This window comes from Anolis carolinensis, chromosome 6 (genome assembly GCF_035594765.1).
Source record: "Anolis carolinensis isolate JA03-04 chromosome 6, rAnoCar3.1.pri, whole genome shotgun sequence".
Classification (NCBI taxonomy): domain Eukaryota; kingdom Metazoa; phylum Chordata; class Lepidosauria; order Squamata; family Dactyloidae; genus Anolis; species Anolis carolinensis.
The window spans coordinates 118,437,553-118,461,416 of record NC_085846.1 but is presented as its reverse complement, the minus strand read 5'-3'; the positions used below and the strand labels follow the sequence as shown (position 1 = coordinate 118,461,416).

Sequence of the window (23,864 nt, the reverse complement as noted above, 5' to 3'; positions counted from 1 at the left end):
GGCTTTTCCTTAATCCCTCCTTATTATCCAAGATATTCGCTTATCCAAGCTTCTGTCGGCCCGTTTATGTTGGATAAGTGAGACTCTACTGTACATAACATTGAAACACAAATACAGTAGAGCCTCACTTATCCAACACTCGCTTATCCAACTTTCTGGATTATCCAACGCATTTTTGTAGTCAATGTTTTCAATACATCGTGATATTTTGGTGCTAAATTTGTAAATAAATTACTATATAGCATTACTGCGTATTGAACTACTTTTTCTGTCAAATTTGTTGTATAACATGAAGTAGTTTTGGTGCTTAATTTGTAAATTCATAACCTAATTTGAAGTTTAATAGGCTTTTCCTTAATCCCTCCTTATTATCCAAGATATTCGCTCATCCAAGCTTCTGCCGGCCCGTTTATGTTGGATAAGTGAGACTCTACTGTACATAACATTGAAAGACAAATAATACCGTTCTCAAATGACCCGGGCACTGCCGGGTCCCCAAGCTAGTAAATAAATAAAATAAAGACAAATGCAACGAAATAGCAGCGTTTGGGAACAAGGTTATTTATTCCCCGAGTGTCAGTCGAAAGCCCTTTTGCCTTAATGTCAATCCAAATTCTGCCTCCCCGCCTTCTAAAAACATTCACCCCAACACCACATTCCCTCCCCCCCCCCTTCTGAAGACATTTGCACAAATGAAAAGGACAAACAGCCATCATTGTTTCTCATGCCAATACCAAGAAGGTGGAAACTATGGACTTTTGGGAGGAAGAAGCCAGGAAAGTCAACAAATGGATCCTTTAAGATCAGGAGAATATGGAGTTCCCTTTCCCAGGAAGGCAACCTTTGCTTATGGGAATAAATAAATAAATCCTTTGCCTGTGCAGAAGGCGATAAACAAAGCCCTTCCCTCCCTGGGACAGGCACTGGATGGAGATGTTGAAGAATGCCACTGAACCGAAATGCAGGCATTTTGTGCAAATATCCTATTTGACCTTCCCGCCAACCCACCTCTTTGCAGGGCAACCACCAAATTTATTTTGGTGTCACCGACACACAAATACTAAGGGCAATTAAACATTAAAATATCTCACAGACGGCCCTCCTCGCGCCAGCAAACGCTCCGATGTCAACTATTTTTTAATACTGACACACAGACTGCGCGCACACACATGAAACCAGGGTTTAGCATGACATGAATACGTTGAAGCAGTTCCTACAAAACAGGAATCTGCAGGCAATTCGTTTCCACGCTCTCGGCTTGTTGTTGTGTACAAACCAAGGATTGGAACAAGTCAAGAGCAGCAAAGCAAACTTGGGCCCTCCGGGTGTTTTGGACTTCAACTCTCGCCATTCCTAACGGCCTACCGGCCGTTAGGAATGGCGAGAGTTGAAGTCCAAAACACCCGGAGGGCCCAAGTTTGCCCAGTCCGTTTTTTTAAAAAAGGCACCGTTTAAAATCCCACAGTAAAATCTCAAAACCAATATCCCTCCCTCCCATCTTCCTAATTTACAGATAGACCTTGTTTTGGAAGGTGCAATGAGCACGGCTGGAAGGCAGATGTGCAAAGCCTGGCGCAACGGGATTCAGAAGACAACAAAGGCCACAAGGGATGGTTCTGTCCTGCAAGAAAAGTGGCCAAAGGACCGAAGCGGTTCTCTCCTCTGGGCAAGAAGGTCGGCAGGGTTTGTCCGTCCGTCCACCCGCCCGCCTGCCCCGGAAGGGAGCCCTCAGAGCTTCTTCAGGCGGCTGTAATGCTCCCGCTTGCTCTTCTCGCCGGCCCAGGTGCGGCTCTTGGTGCGGAACTTGCGCAGGTCTTCCTTGAAGTCTTCGTGGTGCATGGGACGGTAGCCCTGGGGCTCGCAGTAGCCCTGCAACAGAAGGCGGCCTTTTAAAAATACCAAGATTCACAGAATCCCACCCAGTCCCTGGAGATGCCCTGACTCCTCTTGTGCAAATGAACTGTCAGAAATATTAAAATTAACTAGGTATTTTTATTTACAAAAATGTGAGTCAAGCACTGAAAGGGTTAAAATGGGTGCAATGACTCAGAAAAAGCTGCAGCTCAATGTAAGCAGGAGTGCCTGTAGCTTAGAAGGCCTCAGTGTGCTTAGGCCTAAGTGTGAGAGATGCCTCAGTGCGAGTAGGCTTCAGTGTGAGAGATGCCTCAGTGCAAGTAGGAATCAGTGTGAGTTAGGCCTCAGTGTGAGAGATGCCTCAGTGTGAGTAGGCCTCAGTGTGAGAAGCTTCAGTGAGAGATGCCCCAAGTTTATTTATTTATTTTATTAATATACAGCTCTTCTCCCACGGGGGACCCAGAACGGTCTTACACAATGGCAGAATAAATGCCACATATATTATAACACGTAGTCCCTTTGGATGAGAAGGGTGGGATATAAATATTGGAAATAAATAAACAGTAAAAACCAAACATAAAACACAAATAAAAGTCAGTATCCAAATCAAATTAAAACAATTAAAACCATGTGACCATTAAAACAGGGGAAGTTTCGAGGCAAAGTCAGAGCCAATCCGTGTTCGACTTAATATTAATTCACAGAATTCATCAGGTCATATCAACTCATATCTTAGGATGGGCCAAAAGCTTGGTCCCACAGCCAGGTCTTCAGCTGCTTCCTGAAAGACATGAGTGAAGGCCTCATGTGTGAAGCTCCAGTGTGAAGGCTGCTGTGTGTAAAGTTACTGTGTGAAGTTCCTGTGTAAAGTTCCTGTGTAAGAACGGTGTGAGAGGAGGCTCTGTGAGAGCGAAGCTTTTTATCTGCATGAGAAAGAAGCCCAGCGTGGAAGCAAAGGAAGTATAAAGAACTTTATTTGTGTTATGGAAACCTTGTTTTTGGAAATAGTGCAACCATATTATTTTACTACAAAGAAAAACCTCCAAAGGAAGAGATAACATTTGTCAGTGTGTTTTTGTTCTTTTATCAGCTTTGGCTACTGGTGCTGGGTCACGCTGCTGCTAATAAGTTACTCTGATATATGTTTATGGGGAGGGTCTTTTGTTAATAAGCCCACTTGCCCAACATGAACTTCTCAGAGAACATCAGGGCCACTGTCAATGCTGTCCTCTATTTCTGGGAGCCTTATACTTTCTATATACCTGTATTTACTCAAATCTAGTGCGACATCTAATCTAATACGCACCTCTATTTTCAAAAACCTGAAACAAAAAAAAGTATTTGCTGGCGAATGTAATGTGCAGCGGCAAAAAGTGCACTATTTGTAATTTGTTCCAAAAAGGTGTGCATTGCAGTTGTTGTGCACTTAGAATTCCTTTTTAAAAAATAAAGTGTTAGATCATCAAATCCTCCAGCAACGGAAAGTAACACCAGAGAATCAGGTACCCTTTGATGGGAAGATGGGAAGGAAAGGAAAAAGGGAAAATTGGGAGAGAAGATAAAAAAGGTAAATAAAAGAAGGAGGATGAGAAGAGAAAAAGGCAGTAAGGAAAGAAAGAAAAGGAAGAGAGAAGGAGGGATTGGTCCAAGCCTCTTAACTTTACTGTATTATGTGAATGCAATACACACCCCAATTTTGGCATGGTCATTTAGCCAAAAAAGGTTTGCATTAGATTGTGTAAATACGGTAGAGGTTTGACACCTCTTCTGGGCAAGGAGACATTTCAATGTGCAGAAAGGACGTCTATTTCGAACAGGAGCCATCTTTGTGTCACTGTTTTTGCAAGAATTGGGACATTGAAGTAAATGGGAAACTCATCCAAAGTGTTTTCCAAATGCTCTTACAGTAGTCTCGCTTATCCAACATAAACAGGCCGGCAGAATGTTGGATCAGCAAAAATGTTGGATAATAAGGAGGGATTAAGGAAAAGCCTATTAAACATCAAATTAAGTTATGATTTTACAATTTAAGCACCAAAACATCATGTTTTACAACAAATTGACAGAAAAAGCAATTCAATACATGGTAACATTATGTAGTAATTACCATATTTACAAATTTAGCACCAAAACATCGCAATGTATTGAAAACATTGACTACAAAAACACTGACTACTAAAAGGCAGACTGTGTTGGATAAGCGAAGGTTGGATAAGCAAGACTTAACTGCGCTTGCAAGACACAGAGAGGTGAGCAGCGGAGTTCCTGATTTGAATAGATCTGTGTGGCAGAATGAAAAATGCATGCCTTTTTATCTTAGAGAGATAAATATCTGTGGCAACATGCAATTACCTCTCCCTTGTAGCAGAAACCCACAATTTTCTGGCTGCGGGAAACACCCTTTTCCTCCTGATGGATGTCAAGAGGCCTCGACTCAGAAAGGAGACCCTTTCCCCAAACAGCCCTGAAGTTCAGCCTCAAAGAGGCCAACCCTTCACGCAATGCAGGAGAGCCAGAAGCACAGAGCATTGGCTCTATCCGGGCCCTTTTCTGGATGCCAGTGCCAGGAGGCCTCTCATAGGAATGCCTGGGTTTTATTAAGTCTTTGCAACTGTGAAGCTTCACAAAATCTATAATGGGGTTCAGGCTGGTTTTGCATTGGGACATGTTTGGCCATCCATTGAGCTGCTGGAAATTACCATGGATAGGAAATTCCACTGCAAAGATGCAGTCAGCTAAATATTTTACAGATACTGCAGAACTTGGGTTTTCTTATAACATCTTTCAGCCATATTTAAGCATAGATTACATGAACAAATCATGGAAATAAAGTCTCACTTATCCAACCTTTGCTTATCCAACGTCTGTATTATCCAACAGTCTGCCTTTTAGCATTTCATGTATTTGTAGTCAATGTTTTCAATATATTGCTATGTTGGGGTGCTAAATTTGTAATTACAATACTTACTACATAACATTACCGTGTATTGAACTGCTTTTTCTATTAATTTGAAAGTAAAACATGATGTTCTGGTGCTCAATTTGTAAAATCATAACGTATTTATTTATTTATGTACAGCATTTATATTCCGCCCTTCTTTCTCACCCCGAAGGGGACTCAGGGCGGATCACATTACACATATAAGGCAAACATTCAATGCCTTTTAACATAGAACAAAGACAAGACAAACATAGGCTCCGAGCGGGCCTCGAACTCATGACCTCCTGGTCAGAGTGATTCATTGCAGCTGGTTGCAGCTGGCTTGCTCTCCAGCCTGCGCCACAGGCTGTTTAATAGGCTTTTACTTAATCCCTCCCTATTATCCAACATTTTAGCTTATCCAACATTCTTCTGACCCATTTATGTTGGATAAGCGAGACTCTACTATAACTCAGAATGTCTTGTAAATGGCTTCTTGAGCAGGTACAGAAACTATGAAATGCAGCAAATCAGGTGTTGTTCTACCCACTGCCCAATGAACTAAATGGAGACATATGGATGCTTTGGAGCATGTTTTGAGGGCAGAATATGGACAGAGGAAGCCTTTGAGCATTGCGTGCACCTCCAGAGACCAAGGCATTATATTTACGCCAGAGAGCAACACAGAATCACACCAAGTCAAGAGGAGCAACACATACCTTGCACTTCAAAAAGAAGTCCCTGTAGCCTCCCTTCAGGACGTAGAGCTCGGGATAGTGCAGGATGGGATATTCGTTGCCCAGCCGGTCCCGCTCCCGGACAAAGCGACACCTGCAATGGAGGGCTGGATGAATTGCGAGCTCAAAACGCCACTCTTGGCAGACACAAGAGGTTACGCGGACACCACTTATAACAGGAAAGGGATCGTACATTCGGGAAAAACGAGGCGCAGAGCCTTAGATAGATATTTTATTGATTGGTCCACTGACCAAATCAACAAGAAAAGAAAAATATATATACAGACAAACTCAAATCACTATCCTAAAGCTTCTGTAATAGTTAACTACAATAAATTAAAACACTATAGAACAGTGATGCCCAAAGTGGGCGCTACCGCCCCCTGGTGGGCACTGCAGTGATCCAGGGGGGCGGTGATGGCCACAGGTGCATTTGAACGTTTTAACTTTTTTTGTATTACCTTTCTATTCTGAGTTCAAAAAATAGTTTCATAATTTCAAACTTCAATGTTTCTAATTTATACCTTTCTTTACTATATTTTACGAAAACGGTAGAAACATTCATACACATATCTTTCTGTTTAATTGCTATTAAAATGTTAAAAAAATAATTTCCAGGGGGTGCTGAGTAATATTTTTTTCTGGAAAGAGGGCAGTAGGCCAAATAGGTTTGGGAACCACTGCTATAGAACTTTATTAAACAATAGGTTTGGGATTACATTACGAGTTGAAAGCAGGGGGAGTTAAATAGAAAAGGAGTAAAGCCAGAGAAGAGCACCATCTCCAGAAGCCAGAAAAGAAAGGAGAAGCCTCGATTTGTGTTTGTGTCTCATTGTATGTGATTGTAAAGGCATTGAATGTTTGCATATGCCTGCTGTGAATGCTGTAATCCACTCTGGGTCTCCTAAGGGAGAAGGGTGGGACACAAATAAAAGTTATTGTTGTTGTTGTTATTAACTAGCTTGGGTACCCGGCAGTGCCTGGTTTATTTGAAAAAGGCATTGTTTTAAATTTAGCTAATTAGTAACACTATTTATTAAAAAAAAGTCTTTGATTTCATTTTTTTTATGAATGCTCCTGTTAGAAAATGCATAACGATGTGAGTGAACTACAATTCCCAGAACTGTAGGTCAATCCTCCCCAACCCAGGCCTGTATACACAGCTGGCCCTGTTGGGTCTGTGTCCCAAGTTTGGTCCAGATCCATCGTCGGCTGGGTTCAGTCATGTCTGGATAAGGGAGAACTACAACTCCCATATGTCAAGGAGAATCACCCCCAAACCCTACCTGTATGCACAGTTGGCCATGCTGGGTGTGTGTGCCAAGGGAGAGCTTTGGTGGCTCCCCAGCACTGTGGGTTAAAGCTGTTTGTGGAGGCGGGAACCTGTCTGTGTAAATGGATACCTCCACCACATACACAGATACAGATTTTCACATTTATTATGGGTATAGATAGATGGTGAGTGTGAAAGAATTGTCAGATAATTTGAGGATGTCCATTGCCATAACAAGGGAGATAAGAGATGTTTCAGGTGGGTGGCTTTTACGATGAATTTGGCTTTGACTAAGTGCAGATTCTTCCTGGAAAGAAAGAAAGAAAAGAAAAGAAAAGAAAGGAAAAGAAAGGCAAAGAAAGAAAGGGAAATGAAGGAAGGAAGGAAAAAAGGAAGGAAGAAAAAAGGAAGGAAGAAAAAAGGAAGGAAGGAATATGCAGCTGGGCAATTGGATCCCAGCTGGTTGTTCTAACTGACCAAAAGCGGTCTTAAATATTGGGATCTCATCTTAGCATAGTCAACAATCAAACAAAATATGTGCAATGTCCTCTATGGCTGGTGCACTACATTTTTTTTAATTAGAAGGATCATCCTGTTCTTACCCCAGAATTAAGTTGCTTGAATCTAACTCTGGTAAAAGCGAGTCCCTGCGTGAGGTTTATTTATTTTATTTTATTTACATCACTTTTACCCCGCCTTTCTCCCCCAGGGGACTCAAAGCGGCTTACAATAAATAGGCAAAAATTCAATGCCTAAAAACAATGTAAAAACAACAATTCATATAAAACAATCTACAAAACAACAATTCATATAAAACAGATACCATTGCAAAATAAAATCACATTATATAAAATTTTAAGCACGTCCAAGGTTCATCCTAGGGTACCTTTTTGTGCCATTTTTTTTAAAAAAAATTTTTTGGCTAACCAGTTTAGAGATTGGAAGCTGGCCGACAAAGCCATATCTGTTTGTGCCCTGATATGCAGAACTCACATGCGAGGGGCCCGCTCTGAGGAGAACTCGCAGTGGAAGACGATGATGACCCGCTTGTTGCCCGAGGAGACCATGGGCTCCTTCAGCAGGAAGTTCTCCACGTCTTCTTCCATGTGGAGATTCACAGCCCCCTGGGAAAGAAATAAGGATTCAATAGGGCGATGAGACCCAGCTATGTCTCCCTTCTAGCTGACTCCAAGGAAGATGCTTTGGGACAAACCCAGGCATGGGCTATTGCACCTCAGCACTAGTTCACCTTGCTCTCAACACACACTCCACTACTACAACAGACTTGGTTTTTACAGTTTATTAATAAAAGATAGCAAAGTCTGAATAAAAAGCAGTAAAGAAAGCAATAATCCAAATGCAAAGGCAATCTGTAGAATATAATTCAAAGTCTCTAATATTGCGAATCAGTCCTGAAAACAAGGCAGTATGAACTCCAAAATACAATCCAAACACAGGATCTAGGCATGAAGAAAAGCAAGAATCCTTTTCCATGAGCTTAGACAAGCCAGAAACTTAGCTTCCAAAATCAACTTTGTTTCATCTGAAATCTTTCCCCGTTTTTCTCTTATTTAACCATGCTTACAGGCTAAGAAAGCATTCCTTTGTCCTTGGGTTCCCACACGTTTACCAGCTCGCTGCCAGAGCCACCTGGGATTTGTTGATGTTCTGAATCCTGTGAAAGGTCACCCTTATCACTGACTTCTGCTTCAATACTCGTCTGTTTATCACAAACTTCTGCTTCACTGCTAGCCTGCGGCCTCTCTTAACAATTCAGAGCCTAATCAGCCTGCATAAACCCAAATCCCCCTTCATCATCAGACTGAATCACAATATGGGCCAACTTGGGCTCTTCCTCTGGATGTTTTGTATTTCAACTCCTACCATTCCGAACACCCTCAGGCCCTTTCCTTTTCCCCCTCCACCGCTTAAATATATAGGTACATTCCATGTCAGATTAAACTTTAAAACATTTCAGTTTTTATCTTTAACCTACAATATTTAGCAGTCTCTTCAAAAACTATATTGCTCTGTACAACTCTCTTTTATAACAGCCTGTTTCCAAAGAAACTCAAGCCTCAACTGACTTCTAGCTTCGTCTAACAGACACAAGCCTCAACTGACTTCTGTCATCCTTTTAAAACTGAACATTCTAAACCGGGCATGGGCAAACTGGGGCCCTCCGGGTGTTTTGGACTAGAACTCCCACCATTCCTAACAGCCTCAGGCGGCGGAGGGGGAAAAGGAAGGGGCCTGAGGCTGTTCGGAATGTTGGGAGTTGAAGTCCAAAATACCCAGAGGAAGAGCCCAAGCTGGCCCATGCCAGAACTCACCAGTCTTTCATCCACAACGGATGCCACGCATCAAAGCCAACCCTTAATGCTTACCTTAATATGTCCACCTTCATACTCATAGGGATATCTGCAGTCGATGATGACGCAGTCTTTAATGTCTCCTGAAAACTTCCCATTCAGCACAGCCACAATCTAGAGAGAAGAGGTCGAGTATTAGACCTCAAGGCACGTGCTGCCCAGTTACACACACTCCCTTTGTATCTAGAAAAACTAATAGCAAGGACGGACTGATCGATCTGTTTCATTGGAGATCAAATTGTTCTCCCTGCCCCAAAAAGCATGACCCCCATGGCAGAGAAAGCAAATTTCACCACCTGGAAGATATGCCACTCACCATTTCTGGGTCAATGTACTTCAGGTCTTGATGTTTGCCACTGACGGTTTTGAAAAGGTAGCTCTAAAGAGTGGAAAGAGAAGCTTTGCTCAGAGAATGCAGGAGAGGAGCACTGGGCCAAGAGGCCTTGCAATTGCAATCAAGGGAAAATCTCCATCATCGTCATTTTTATTTCTATCCTGCCTTTCTCCCCATAGTGATACATTCCAGCCTTGAGACACGTTTTCACCCAGCGCCACACCAGAGTCCAGCAGTACTATCTACAGCAGTTTATTAAGAAAAGCAGGTACAAGAGCATTTTCCAAAAGAGCAGTAGAAAAGGAGCCATAAAATAGCAGTAGTCCACATACAAAAGAGTCCAAAATTGTAAGGTGCATGAAGTCAAGGAAGTCAAAATCACTGGTATAAATCCATAAGCATAAAAGCAAGAACATTTTCCAACAATAAAATAGTAATAAAACTTTATTTGTAAACCGCTCTATATCCCTGAAGGGACTCGGGATGGTTTCCAACCAGTGCAAAACAACATACAATATACAGTAACTTAATACAGTCAAAGCACATCATTAAAACAATACAAAACAATTTGGTTAAAACTAGCAATAAATAAGCAATCTTATCACGTACTTCTAAGATTTTGTATCAGTTTATACTTGCATGGGACAATACTGGATTTATTGAAAGTGTTGACCACACAGTTTTTGGAAGTACTTATTAGCTATTTTGGAAAACATTTAAGCATGATTATAATGTTTGGTACATCTTTGTAAAACTGTCCAAATTTGTTTGTTCCCCATGTTCTTGAATTATAATAATAGTCGGTTTATAATTATAATTCTATCCTGTATTACTAGTGAGTTTATAGTAACAGGACAACTTTGTGTTTATACAGTGGAGTGTCACTTATCCAACGTTCTGGATTATCCAACGCATTTTTGTAGTCAATGTTTTCAATATATCATGATCTTTTGGTGCTAAATTCGTAAATACCATAATTACTACATAGCATTACTGTGTATTGAACTACAGTAGAGTCTCACTAATCCAACACTCGCTTATCCAACGTTCTGGATTATCCAACGCATTTTTGTAGTCAACATTTTCAATACATCGTGATATTTTGGTGCTAAATTCATAAATACAGTAATTACTACATAGCATTACTGTTTATTGAACTACTTTTTCTGTCAAATTTGTTGTATAACATGATGTTTGGTGCTTAATTAGTAAAATCATAACCTAATTTGATGTTTAATAGGCTTTTTCCTAATCCCTCCTTATTATCCAACATATTCACTTATCCAACATTCTGCCGGCCCATTTATCTATATATATAAAAGGGTAATGAAATTTCGGCCTAGGACAAAACAACAAAACTACACATCCAAGAAACACTAAACTTGGCAGCACAACCCCTCATCCATGCCTCCACGTTCATACAACAAAAAGAAAAGAAAAAGTCCTAATTAGAGGGACAGGAATAATTGTTTTTATCCAATTGCTGCCAGTTAAAAGGCTAAGCTCCGCCCACTTGGTCTCCTAGCAACCCACTCAGCCCAGGGGACAGGCAGAGTTAGGCCTCACTTAGGCCTCTTCCACACTGCCTATAAAATACAGATTATCTGATTTTAACTGGATTATATGGCAGTGTAGACTCAATGCCCTTCCACACAGCTATAGAACCCATTTATACTGGACTTAATGTAAGGTAAAACCTTTACCCTTTACCTTAACTACCACCAATTCCTCAATACTTTATTTCCCATACCACCAGACTTCGCCACAGCAACGCGTGGCCGGGCACAGCTAGTGTTGGATAAGCGAGACTCTACTGTACTAAAATTATAGATATCTGTGTAGTTAGCCGGTGGGAAGCTGGGCCAGCACAGGCCACCAGCGGATCCCAGTGCATCCAGGTATATAACCCAAGATGTCAAAAGGCAAGAGGAAAATGAAGTTGACTTTACCTTGGAAAAGTCTCCAACGAGATCCCTTGGGTCACTGTCCAGAAGGCTCTCTATCTCCGCTGAAGATGACGATGACGATGAGGCCTGCGCTCCACCCAGGACCAGGCTCTGAAGAAACAATATAACAGAGAGATAAGAGAGTAAACTAGCAGGGAGCATTCCTTTAAGACAGGCATGGGCCAACTTGGGCCCTCCCTCCAGGTGTTTTGGACTTCAACTCCCACCATTCCTGGCCTCAGGCCCCTTCCTTTTCCCCCTCAGCCGCTTAAGCGGCTGAGGGGGAAAAGGAAAGGGCCTGAGGCCAGGAATGGTGGGAGTTGAAGTCCAAAACACCTAGAAAGAGAACCCAAGTTGGCCCATGCCTGGTTCGGAAAGGACTCACGAAGCCACAGGTACCAACCGTTAGTTCAGCAGAAGGTGCTGCGCAGACGTTCTTCATCCTTTTGCTGCAACACGGAGAAGCATCTTCTTGGGGCCTCTCCATCCTCTTCAGCGCCATCCTGGCCATGCTGAATGGCTGGTGCTCCGTGCCCATCAAGCGGCAGCGTTTGTTCTGGGTCAGAGCCAACCAAAGCAGCATTAGGGCACCCAACTCAAACTTTGTCCTGAAAACGCAGCAAGAACGGTCAATGCCCCCACCAGAGAGTAAGATTTGTTAGGGATTTCTCTTCTTCAGAAGAGGAAGGGGAGCAGAAAAGTGTTCATGAATCTGAGGAGATTTTGCATTTCAAGAGAGGCGAAAGGAAACAGAGCAGAGACGTCGTTCAGCTAGAATAGCTGTCAGAAATGAAGCTGAGTAATTAAAAACAGCCCTAGCAGCTGTGGGGGAATTCAAGGCTATAAAGCAGAACCGGGTGCAGTCAGCTCTTGCTGGTAACAAACTGACTCTTAATGCCCAAGCCTTTGCTCCCCTTGTGCCTGCTTCGAGTCTGCATCTGGGAAACTGCTCCTAAGGATTTGAATGTGATCTTCAAGTTCCAAACGATTCAAGGTGGTCAACTTACGTGGGTGCCCTCTCTGTTCTTCATCACTAAGGGGGCCGTCCAAAGACTCGCGACGTCCGAAGGCCTCTCTTCGTTGCTCTAAAGGAAAGGATTCACAAGATTGGTTATGGCGCAGGAAAGGACTTTTGATCCTCCAGGTGTTTTGGACTTCAACTCCCACCATTCCCAACAGCCTCAGGCCCCTTTCTTTTCCCCCTCGGCCGCTTAAGCGGCCGAGGGGGAAAAGGAAAGGGCCTGAGGCTGTTGGGAATGGTGGGAGTTGCAGTCCAAAACCTTTCTTCTTACTAAATAACCGCTACTTACGCCGGCATCCGGGCCATCCATTATCTCCAAGAACCCATCGTCCTCTTCCTCCTCCGCCTCAGAGGCCTTTCGGGAACGCCGTCTCTCAAAGGCCGGGTTGAATCTCCCGGGGTCTTTTCCAGGAACTTCCCCACTAGGAAACTAAAGAAAGGGGATTTTAACACTCACATTTGGTTCTTTTTGTTAAAGTTTCCATAAAACAGGAAGTAAGTTTCGTGTAGAATTACTACCTTCCCTGCACCAGGTGCGTTAAGAAAGAAAAAAGACTCCTTCTGGTGGGTATTATACTCAGGAGACATTAATGTGCTCATTAAGGACAACAAGGTAAAGGTAAAGGTTTTCCCTGACATTAAGTCTAGTCTTGTCTGATTCTGGAGGTTGGTGCTAAGCCAAAGAGCCGGCGTTGTCCGTAGACACCTCCAAGGTCATGTGGCCACTGGCATGGCTGCATGGAGCGCCATTACCTTCCTGCCGGAGTGGTACCTATTGATCTACTTACATTTGCATGTTTTCAAACTGCTATGCTGGCAGAAGCTGGGGCTAACTGTGGGAGCTCACCCCTCTTCTCGGATTCGAACCGCTGACCTTTTGATCAGCAAGTGCAACAGCTCACCAGGGGCCTATACATTTGGGCCATTCTCAATGGGGTATAGCTGGGTGTCTTTTGGGATACATGCTTGCTCTCTCTCTCTCTCTCTCGCCATGCCATTTGTGTTGGCATAATTGCATACCAAGACTATGTGAGTTCTGTTACTCTAAAGCAGGGGTCCCCAAACTAAGGCCCAGGGACCGGATGCAGCCCTCCAAGGTCATTTACCTGGCCCCCGCCCTCAATTATAATATAATATTTTTATATCAGTTTTAATAATATAATATATTGTATATACATATGATATTGATAATAATATTACCATTTTATACAATATAATACGAATAATAATACCATATAATAATACTAATTATATGTTATATATTGCATATAATATTACAGTATAGTGGTATAGTTCAATATAGTAATATATCATGCTAATATTGTGCTATGCTAATAATATAATATATTGTATGTACATACAGCTGCTCTGAGTTCCCTTCGGGATGAGAAGGGTGGGATATAAATGTAGTAAATAAATGTAGTAAATGAATAAATACATAATTTTAGAATTAGGCTCGCCCAGAGTCTGAAATGACTTAAAGGCACACAACAACAACAACAATCATAATTAACTTGAGTATCTCATTGGCCAGAAGCAGGTCCACACTTCCCATTTAAAGCCTGATATGTTTATGTTGGTTAAAATTGTTTTCATTTTTAAATATTGTATTGTTCTTTCATTATTATTGTTGTTGTTTTGCACTACAAATAAGATATGTGCAGTGTGCATAGGAATTTGTTCGGGTTTTTTTTCAAATGATAATTCGGCCCCTCAACAGTCTGAAGGATTGTGGACCGGCCTTCTGCTTTAAAAGTTTGAGGACCCCTGCTCTAAAGGACTGTTATTTTGATACCACAAGCTTATTTTTACTGTTTTGAACAAGAGTAAATTTTCTGTTCCTCTTTCATATGTTGCTACTGTTATTTTGATGGACAAGCTTCTGCATTAACCGCAATTTCAGCCTGTGATGAGACGGAGTTCCCTCCCTTCAGTAACACATACCGTAAACGCAGAATCAAATTTCTGCCTCAGCTCCGAAGCATCCTTTTCATCCTTGATGGGAGAGGTCCGCAGGCAGCTGCGAGACACCGGCTGCGATGGCTTCTTGAACTCAAAGGGCTCCTTAAGAAAAGGAAGCAAGAGAGGCTGCTGCTACTACACTCTTAAGAGGCCAGAATCCAAAGCTTTAGCCTGCTGTTTTCAGTTTATCTCCAGCAGAATATCGAAATGGAGATTGAACTTTGCATCTGCCAAAGTGAATCAGGACCACCACCACCAGGTGTTTTGGACTTCAGCTCCCACAATTCCCAACAGCCTACCCTTCCATTTTTGCATTGTCTGCTCAAAGAACCATTGCAACGGAGCAGAGTAGAAATAATAAATGGACAAGACTATTTCCCCTAGCCTTTGCTTTAAGCACAATTGGGTATATAATAATAATAATAATAATACATAATTATGTAGTAATAATACACTATCATAATTATATATTATATATTACATGTGATATTACTAATATTATTACAATATAGTGGTATAATACAATATAGTAATATATAATGCGTATATTGTGCTATGTTAATACAGTAGAGTCTCACTTATCCAACTTAAACAGGCCGGCAGAACGTTGGATAAGCGAATATGTTGGATAATAAGGAGAGATTAAGGAAACGCCTATTAAACATCAAATTAGGTTATGATTTTACAAATTAAGCACCAAAGCATCATGTTATACAACAAATTTGACAGAAAAAGTAGTTCAATATGCAGTAAGGTTATGTTGTAATTACTGTATTTACGAATTTAGCACCAAAATATCATGATGTATTGAAAACGTTGACTACAAAAATGCGTTGGATAATCCAGAACGTTGGATAAGCGAGTGTTGGATAAGTGAGACTCTACTGTAATATATTGTATGTAATATAACTTGTAAGCCACCCTGAGTCCCCTTCGGGGTGAGAAGGGCGGGATATAAATGTCGCTAATAATAATAATAATAATAATAATAATAATACACTATTATAATTGTATATTACATGTAATATTACTAATCATGTTGCAATATAGTGGTATAGTACAATATATTAATATATAATGCGTATATTGTGCTATGCCAATATATGCTAATAATATAATTTATTGTACGTAATATAGCTTGTACGCTGCCCTAAGTCCCCTTTGAGGTGAGAAGGGCGGGGTATAAATGTCGCCAATAAATAAATAATAACAACATTATTTTTGTATCCCACCTCCATCTCCCTGAAGGGACTTGGGGCGGCTAACATGGGGCCAAGCCCAAATAATTACAATAAAACAAAATAAAATACATACAAGACACACGACAACATCCAATACAAATCTTACACAATAACAAAGTAAAACAAAACGTAATAACAATAGCACAATACCCAATCTCCTAATACCCCTCCCCAGACATATTCCAACCCCCCTTTGTTTTCCATCCCTTCTGACAATCCTTCTCCATCTTCCCTGTAGGAATATCATTGTATTATATCAGAAAAGCACTATTAAAAATTCATTTAAAACAAACAATAGCACAATAAAACAAGGTGTAAAAACAGTACAAAATTTTAAATGAGGGCAAACTGGGCCAAAGTGTGAGGCGTAGAAATGGTAAAACCTGGAATTGTTGTGTGTTTTCCGGGCTGTATGGCCATGTTCCAGAAGCATTCTCTCCTGATGATTTGCCCACATCTATGGCAGGCATCCATACAGCCCGGAAAACACACAACAATCCTGTGATTCCAGCCATGAAAGCCTTCGACAACAAATTGTAAAACCCGTGGGTGAGGCAGATAGATAAAAGTGTTGCATGTAGTGGGATAAACAATGAGATTATTCTCAACTGAGGAATGAGATAAAGTGCATCAGGAAAACAGCTTGACCCTGGAACGGAACCCGACATAGGAATTAGTTGTTCAGTCTTTGAAAGCACACTTTTCCTAAAAGATCTATGCCAATGGACTCACGTTCTCCTTGTTCTCTTCGGGGCCACAGGCCTGGAAGGCGTCGCATCCGAGGAAATCCAGGCCTCTTTTGAGGGCAGGGCTGCATCCCAGAAGGCTGTGCTGCAAAAGGGACCGGGAAGCAAAGACACAGGTTTCAACTCCCTTGTTTTCTCTTAAAGGGGAAACTGGGGCACAAAGTAAGTTATGCAATTATCTATAAACCAGCCTATGAACTGCAAACTGAGTTGTTTTCTCCTTAGGACAGGCATGGGCAAACTTGGGCCCTTCTGTCCAGGTGTTTTGGACTTCAACTCCCACCATTCCTGGCCTCGGGCCCGAGGCCAGGAATGGTGGGAATTGAAATCCAAAACACCTGGACAGAGGGCCCAAGTTTGCTCACGTCTGACTTAAAAGGGCTCTGTAAAACCTTCAGAAGCTTTATAGTCAACAATTTCCACAAATTTGTTAAAGTGAGATTTGTGTATTGATAGTGTTTAAATGTAATTTGTGCCATGCTTGTATTGCAACTGATTGCATCATCCAGAATGTACCATAGTGTGGAAAAAGTTAATTGCCAGGAAGCTGTAATGACCTTGATGTGTGGCTGGAACTGGGGATTATCCAGACACAAGTGTTTGTGCATACAGATTGCATCAGTTCAGTTCAGTTCAGTTCAGTTGAGTTCTGTCTGCCTAGAGTTCGAGTCAAGTTCTGTTGGAGAACAGAACAGTCCTGTGTTCACCTGTCCTCTGCAAGTCTGTTTGTGTTGATTACTGCTGCATACAGTAAAACTTTGTAAATAGTTTTACCAACGTCTCTGAGTGTCTCTTTGTTCTGCGCTCCACTGCTTCCATCCAACTACTGCTGCGCTGCAAATACTCTGACAAAATTAAGCCTTTTGAAGCCTGAAAAGGTTAATTATCATCCTCTGAACACAAAGCTTAGCGCTGTCAATTAAATGCTTCTATTTTCCCAAGCTTTACTTACCGGGAGGGAATACATTCTTCGCATAGGCAATCGAAAACTACAAGGAGAACACACAGACACAAATTAAATTGGATTTTAGTCGTTGGAACAAAAGAAGGTTGGGAAGGGGCAAAATGCAGCTCGCAAGTTACACATAGTTCCTGAAGCACAACCCCACTGTGTCTCTCAATTTAAAATAATTAGCACAATGTTTGGGTCTTTTCCTTCCCATGAAAACCACAGGATTGGTGACAAATATGCAGGTTGAACTACTGTAATATCCTGAATAAAGTAAACACTCTCAGCAGCCCTCCCAAAATTATTTCTGGTTTAATGGGAAGTAAAACCCTCAGCCTGGTCAATCCAGGTTGCCACACAAAAGGATAAAAGGGAGGCACATTTTCTACATACGTTTCATCTTCGAGGTCTTTCAAGCCAAGCAGGACGGGTGAATCCATACAGCATCCTTCAAAAGAGAGACTCTGTTATAATGGCTGCAGATAACAACAACAATAATAGTAATTATTTATTTCTTATATCCCGCCTCCATTTCCCCAAAGGGACTCGGGGCAGCTTACATGGCGACAAAGCCCTAAAACAATAGTTGACATATACATAAATCGCAACAGAATTACAAGATTAAAATACATAATGAAACAATTAACGTTTAAAAATAGATGCATAACATATCAATTAAAACACAAAAGTGGGGCTAATAGGGTTATTTGGGAGGGTCAGGCTTGTGCCAACATGGATGATGGGGCCGGAGTGGATAAAGTGCTAGGAGCCGGCAGGGACAATGTAGGACTATGTGGTGAAAGTGCAGCTGTTTATTCAAAGGCACATTGAAACAACCATGTCTTCAAGTTTTTTTCGAAATGTGGCCAAGGTGGATACTAGTCTGATCTCCCTGGGGAGAGAATTCCAGAGTTGGGGGGCACCACCGAGAAGGCCTTCTCCCTCGTCCACACCAACCGTGTTTGTGATAGTGGAAGAAGTGAGAGGAGGGCCTCCCAGGAGGAGACTAGATCCTGCGCTGGTTTATAGGGGGAAATGCGATCACGAAGGTAGGCAGGACCCGAATCACTTAGGGCTTTGTAGGTCATAACCCACACTTTGAATTGGGACCGGAAACTTATCGTCAGCCAATGGAGCTGCTTCAGAAGAGGCGTAGTACGCTCCCTGTAACTAGCTCCTGTTAATAATCTGGCTGCCGACCTTTGCACCAGCTGCAGTTTCTGGGCCATCTGAAAAGGCAGCCTCACATAGAGTGCATTGCAGTAGTCCAATCTTGATGTAACCAATGCGTGGACCACCATGGCCAAGTCAGACTTCTTGAGGTACAGTTGCAGCTGGCGCACAAGTTTTAATTGTGCAAAGGCCCTCCCAGCCACCGCTGACACCTGAGTGTCAAGTGTCAGCACTGAGACCAAGAGGAACCCCATACTGTGGACTTGTGTCCGCAGGGGGAGTGGGACCCCGTCGACCACAGGTTGCCACCTTATGCCCCCAACCCATTGAGCGACTGACCTGGAGAACTTCTGTCTTGTCAGGACTGAGCTTCAGCTTGTTAGCCCTCATCCAGCCCAGCACAGCAGCCAGACACTGGTCAAGGACGTGGGGGGCTTCCTTGGAGTCAGGTGGAAAAGAGTAGTAGAGTTGAGTGTCATCTGCATAGAGATGGCACCGAACTCCTGGATGACCTTGCCCAGCGGTTTCATGTAGATGTTAAAAAGCATGGGAGAAAGAATGGAACCTTGCAGGACCCCACAGGTCAAAGGCCAGGGGTCCAAGCAGGTGATAACTATTTAGGAACGCATGGTCATATTAATTCAGAACAATCTCTGTAACACATATAGGAATCTGAGGAGCTACAGCTGGCATGTAAGACCACAATGACTTAGATCTTGGGAGTCTTAGTGGACGACAAGTTGAACATGAACCAACAATGTAATGCAGCAGCTCTACAAGCCAATGGGATCTGGGCTGGATCCAAAGCAGTACAGTATCTAAATCAAGGGGAGGAATGATGCTCACACCCTTCTCTTCTGCTTTGGTCAGGCCTCACCTGGAATACTGTACTCAATTCTGGTCACCAGAATTTAAGAAGAATACTGACAGGGTAAAAAAAAAAAAAGCCCCTTAGCATTTGCAACTCAAACCCCATGGGAAGCTGCAAACCTGAATCTGTAGACTCAGAAGAAGAGGTCCTTTGGAGGTTGACGTTCTTTGCGTCCAGCGTTTGCAAGCAGTTTTCAATTGAACTGTAAAGATTCAGAATACGACTGTCATCTCACAAAATTCTGCAGCATGCAATTGAAAGAAAGCAAGAAATCGCTAACTCGTAGGGAATGGTAAGGATTCAAAGGGTATATTTTTAAGCCCAGGAAGACGTGGCACAAGTGTCAGCTGTGCAGGCATTTCCACATTCCTTGCGGCACCCATTCTCCCTGGGATACAAGGCTTCCTTGGGAGAACAGAAAGGGTTTGTCTACACCGTAGCACAAATGAAATTTCATACTGCTTCAACTACCATGGATCAATCCTAGGGAACCAGGGGAATTGTAGTTCTGCAAGGTCTTGGAACAAACTATAAATCCCAGTATCCCATAACATTGAGTCACGGCAGCTAAAGCGGTATCAAACTACATTTTAATTCCACAACATTTGAGGTAACAGTTCTTTCATGCACAAGACTATTGATCACTAATAAAATTGCTCATAAAAATGGCCACAGGCTTTGTGTATAAGATGCAACTGAAACATAACCAACATGTAATCTCCAAAATCTCTCAGGAGGTAAATGTATATGACAAATGCCAGTATCTCAAACTCCTACACGCTTCTGGGGTGCATCTCAGTTTGACACCCCTGTAAATGCCATGGCTCACTGCTATGGAGTCCTGGGAGTTGCAGTTTTACAGCCTTCTGGGGCCAGGAAAAACTATCACTCCCAGCACTAGGCCCCGACACTTGCACTAATTCTACAGCCTGTTTGTGTATGAAATGACCTTCAGAGGATGGGCATGAGATGTAGAGGTTCTCCCTGGGTTATAGACATCCAACTTACAAATGACTCCTAGTTAACAACAATGAGGCTGAGACAACAGGAAGTGAGAGAAATCCCAAAAAGAAAGGAAATTTCCCATGGGGAAAAGGTCTCTCTACTGTAGCTTTATCTCCAATCCTTGTTTCCAACATCCTCCATAATCCAATTCTCAAAGGGATAGAAAGTGAAGTGAAACCTTCTGAAAAGGGGCACAGACAGTAAAGGAAATACCACAAGGGTGTTAGCCCTTTCTTATGCTTGCAAAAGTTATATATGTGTGTGTGTGTCCGTGCGCATGTATATGGCTGGAGCTACACTTTGAAAATGTACCTGTTCTGATTTACATACAATTCTAACTTAAGAAGAAACCTACAGAAGTTTTTGTAACTTGAGGACTGCCTGTATATGATATGATATATATATATATACACACACACACACACACACACACACACACACATATAATTCACTGGATATACATGTATGGATTGTATGACTGTATTTATTTATGCACGCTATATGTACATATAGTATATACGGGGGCCCTTGTGGCACAGTGCATTAAAGCGTTGAGCTGCTGAACTTGCAGACCAAAAGGTCCCAGGTTCAAATCCCGGGAGTGGAATGAGCACCCGCTGTTAGCCCCAGCTCCTGCCAACCTAGCAGTTCGAAAACACGCAAATGTGAGTAGTAGATCAATAGGTAACGGCACTCCATGCAGTCATGCCGGCCACATGACCTGGAGATGTCTATGGACAATGCCGGCTCTTCGGCTTAGAAATGGAGATGAGCACCAACCCCCAGAGTCGGTCATGACTGGACTTAACGTCAGGGGAAACCTTTACCTTTTATATGTATAAACATATAAATAGGCATATACATCCTGATAAATATATGTAACAATGGTTAGGCCCATCTATGATTGCCCAGTGCGAATTGACCGTCAGCTTGAACTCAGCACTTTACCCCCAGCCCTGACCCTATAATTTGCTTTTTCAACAAGCCCATGCTCAGCCCTCTCTAATTTTGATCTGCCCACCATATTCCTGGTTTTGCTTATTGGAAGTTATTTTTGATATAGTGTAATGATGCTTTTATAATCTACGGTTTTAATTTTTTAATCAGATTGTCATGTTTATTATGTTTTAAAATGTGTTTTTACTTGGTTAACCGTTGGTTATTGGGTTGGTCCTGCTTGTAAGCCACAATCCCCTCGGGGAGATGGTGGCAGGATACAAAAATAAAGTTAATATTATTATTATTTGTGTATGTATATGTGTGTATAGACTTACATCAAATACAAAGAGCTTTTTATAACTTGGACACTACCTGTATATGACTACATATATGCATATATAAATACATATAATTCACATGTATATAAATGTATGGACTGCAAGAGTGTATTAATTTATACATGCTATATCAGCCATGGGCAAACTTGGGCCCTCCAGGTGTTTTGGACTGCAACTCCCACAATTCCTAACAGCCTACCGGCTGTTAGGAATTGTGGGAGTTGCAGTCCAAAACACCTGGAGGGCTGAAGTTTATTATGGACCTTAAGTTTATGATCCAGGTATTAATTAAGCAACGATACAAATTACGATCTGCCAACTGCAAAAGGCCACCCTACTGGGATCTGCGCACATCATCCGAAAATACATCACACAGTCCTAGACACTTGGGAAGTGTTCGACTTGTGATTTTGTGATACAAAATCCAGCATATCTATCTTGTTTGCTGTGTCATAATAAAATAATAATAATACTGTAAATAATAAAACAAATTGTTAGCCACCATCTATACCAGGCATGGGCAAACTTGGGCCCTCCAGGTGTTTTGGACTACAACTCCCACAATTCCTAACAGCCTACCGGCTGTTAGGAATTGTGGGAGTTGTAGTCCAAAACACCTGGAGGGCCCAAGTTGGCCCCGACTTGGCTCAGACTGAGGCCTGGTCTCCTAGATACCAATATACTCCATCATGTAGGAGGAAAAATATTCTCAAATCCCAACTACAGTAGAGTCTCACTTATCCAACATAAACGGGCCAGCAGAATGTTGGATAAGCGAATATGTTGGATAATAAGGAGAGATTAAGAAAAAGCCTATTAAAGATCAAATTAGGTTATGATTTTACAAATTAATCACCAAAACATCATGTTATACAACAAATTTGACAGAAAAAGTAGTTCAATAGGCAGTAATGCTATGTAGTAATTACTGTATTTATGAATTTAGCACCAAAATATCACGATGTATTGAAAACATTGACTACAAAAATGCGTTGGATAATCCAGAACGTTGGATAAGCGAATGTTGGATAAGTGAGACTCTACTGTACTTCTACTGCCAGGCCTTTTGGCCCATTTGAGGCCTACTGAGGCGGTGGGAGAAAGGCCTGAGGCCTACCTTCCGGCGGCCAGGCTCCTCCTGGGCCGGTCGGGGGGGCTTCGGAGGCCCGGCTGGTCGCTGAGGAGGAGTCGCCGGCGGTGGGAAGCCCTGGCCGGAGGGAGGCCGGCGGAAGGGTCCATCGAGGCGGCTCTGGAGCAAACAATGAAACCGCCTCGGCCTTCAAAACCGGAATGACCCTCGCCGACCGCCGTCCGGGGACAAATAGAAAAGCCCCTCGCGCCAAAAAGCGGAGCCAGCCAATAGGAATAGGCTAGCCCAACGCTCGGCCCCGCCCGGGGATTGATAGGCACCGGTAGCAACCAATGAGAAGGAAGCCCGCCTTTCCAGGCGGCCAATCGCAATCCCGATGCCGTTATTTATTCCGCGAGGGACGCCTCGCGCGCCAGATGTTAGGGGGCGGGGTCTGAATCGGCCAATAGGAAGCGTTCTCTTCAGAACGGCCCAATCAGGGAGGCTCCGCTCGATGACGGTTAATAAGAGCGCGGCTCTTGATGTTGTTAATTTGGGTCGCTCTGAGTTTCCCGGGCTGCCTGGCCATGCTCCAGAAGCATTCTCTCCTGACGTTTCGCCCACATCTATGGCAAGCATCCTCATTGGTTGTGACGTCTGTGGGAAACTAGGCAAGTCGGGTTTATATATACAGTAGAGTCTCGCTTATCCAACGTAAACGGGCCGGCAGAACGTTGGATAAGCGAATATGTTGGATAATAAGGAGAGATTAAGGAAAAGCCTATTAAACATCAAATTAGGTTATGATTTTACAAATTAAGCACCCAAACATCATGTTATACAACAAATTTTTACCGAAAAAGTAGTTCAATACACAGTAATGCTATCTAGTAATTACTGTATTTACGAATTTAGCACCAAAATATCATGATATATTGAAAACATTGACTACAAAAATGCGTTGGATAATCCAGAACGTTGGATAAGCGAGTGTTGGATAAGTGAGACTCTACTGTATATATATATATCCCTGTGGAATGCCCAGGGTGGGAGGAGTAAAGAACTCTTGTCTGTTTGAGACAAGTGTGAATGTTGCCATTTGCCACCTTGATTA

The 23,864-nt window shown here is 42.4% G+C and overlaps 1 protein-coding gene across 1 annotated transcript; it reads right to left on the bottom strand.

The window, feature by feature from the left end:
* Nucleotides 1-541: 541 nt before the first annotated feature.
* Nucleotides 542-23,026, bottom strand: cdc25a (cell division cycle 25A). Its single transcript, XM_062957904.1, has 15 exons — nucleotides 22,799-23,026; nucleotides 19,519-19,601; nucleotides 17,749-17,803; nucleotides 17,359-17,395; nucleotides 16,393-16,491; nucleotides 14,402-14,521; nucleotides 12,747-12,887; nucleotides 12,444-12,521; nucleotides 11,840-11,992; nucleotides 11,440-11,547; nucleotides 9,473-9,535; nucleotides 9,172-9,270; nucleotides 7,778-7,908; nucleotides 5,494-5,605; nucleotides 542-1,869 (listed from the first exon to the last, which is right to left on the bottom strand). Exons 1-15 carry the CDS (start codon nucleotides 22,918-22,920, stop codon nucleotides 1,729-1,731), a joined length of 1,542 nt encoding a protein of 513 aa, XP_062813974.1. The 5' UTR covers nucleotides 22,921-23,026; the 3' UTR covers nucleotides 542-1,728.
* Nucleotides 23,027-23,864: the final 838 nt, after the last annotated feature.

Excerpts from the sequence above, each read along its gene's own strand:
- cdc25a (XM_062957904.1), bottom strand. The coding sequence starts at position 22,920 with ATGGACCCTTCCGCCGGCCTCCCTCCGGCCAGGGCTTCCCACCGCCGG. Across the intron at positions 17,396-17,748 it reads AAAGACCTCGAAGATGAAAC|TTTTCGATTGCCTATGCGAA; the intron begins GTATGTAGAAAA and ends TTCTCCTTGTAG. Across the intron at positions 5,606-7,777 it reads TCAGAGCGGGCCCCTCGCAT|GTGTCGCTTTGTCCGGGAGC; the intron begins GTGAGTTCTGCA and ends CCTCCATTGCAG.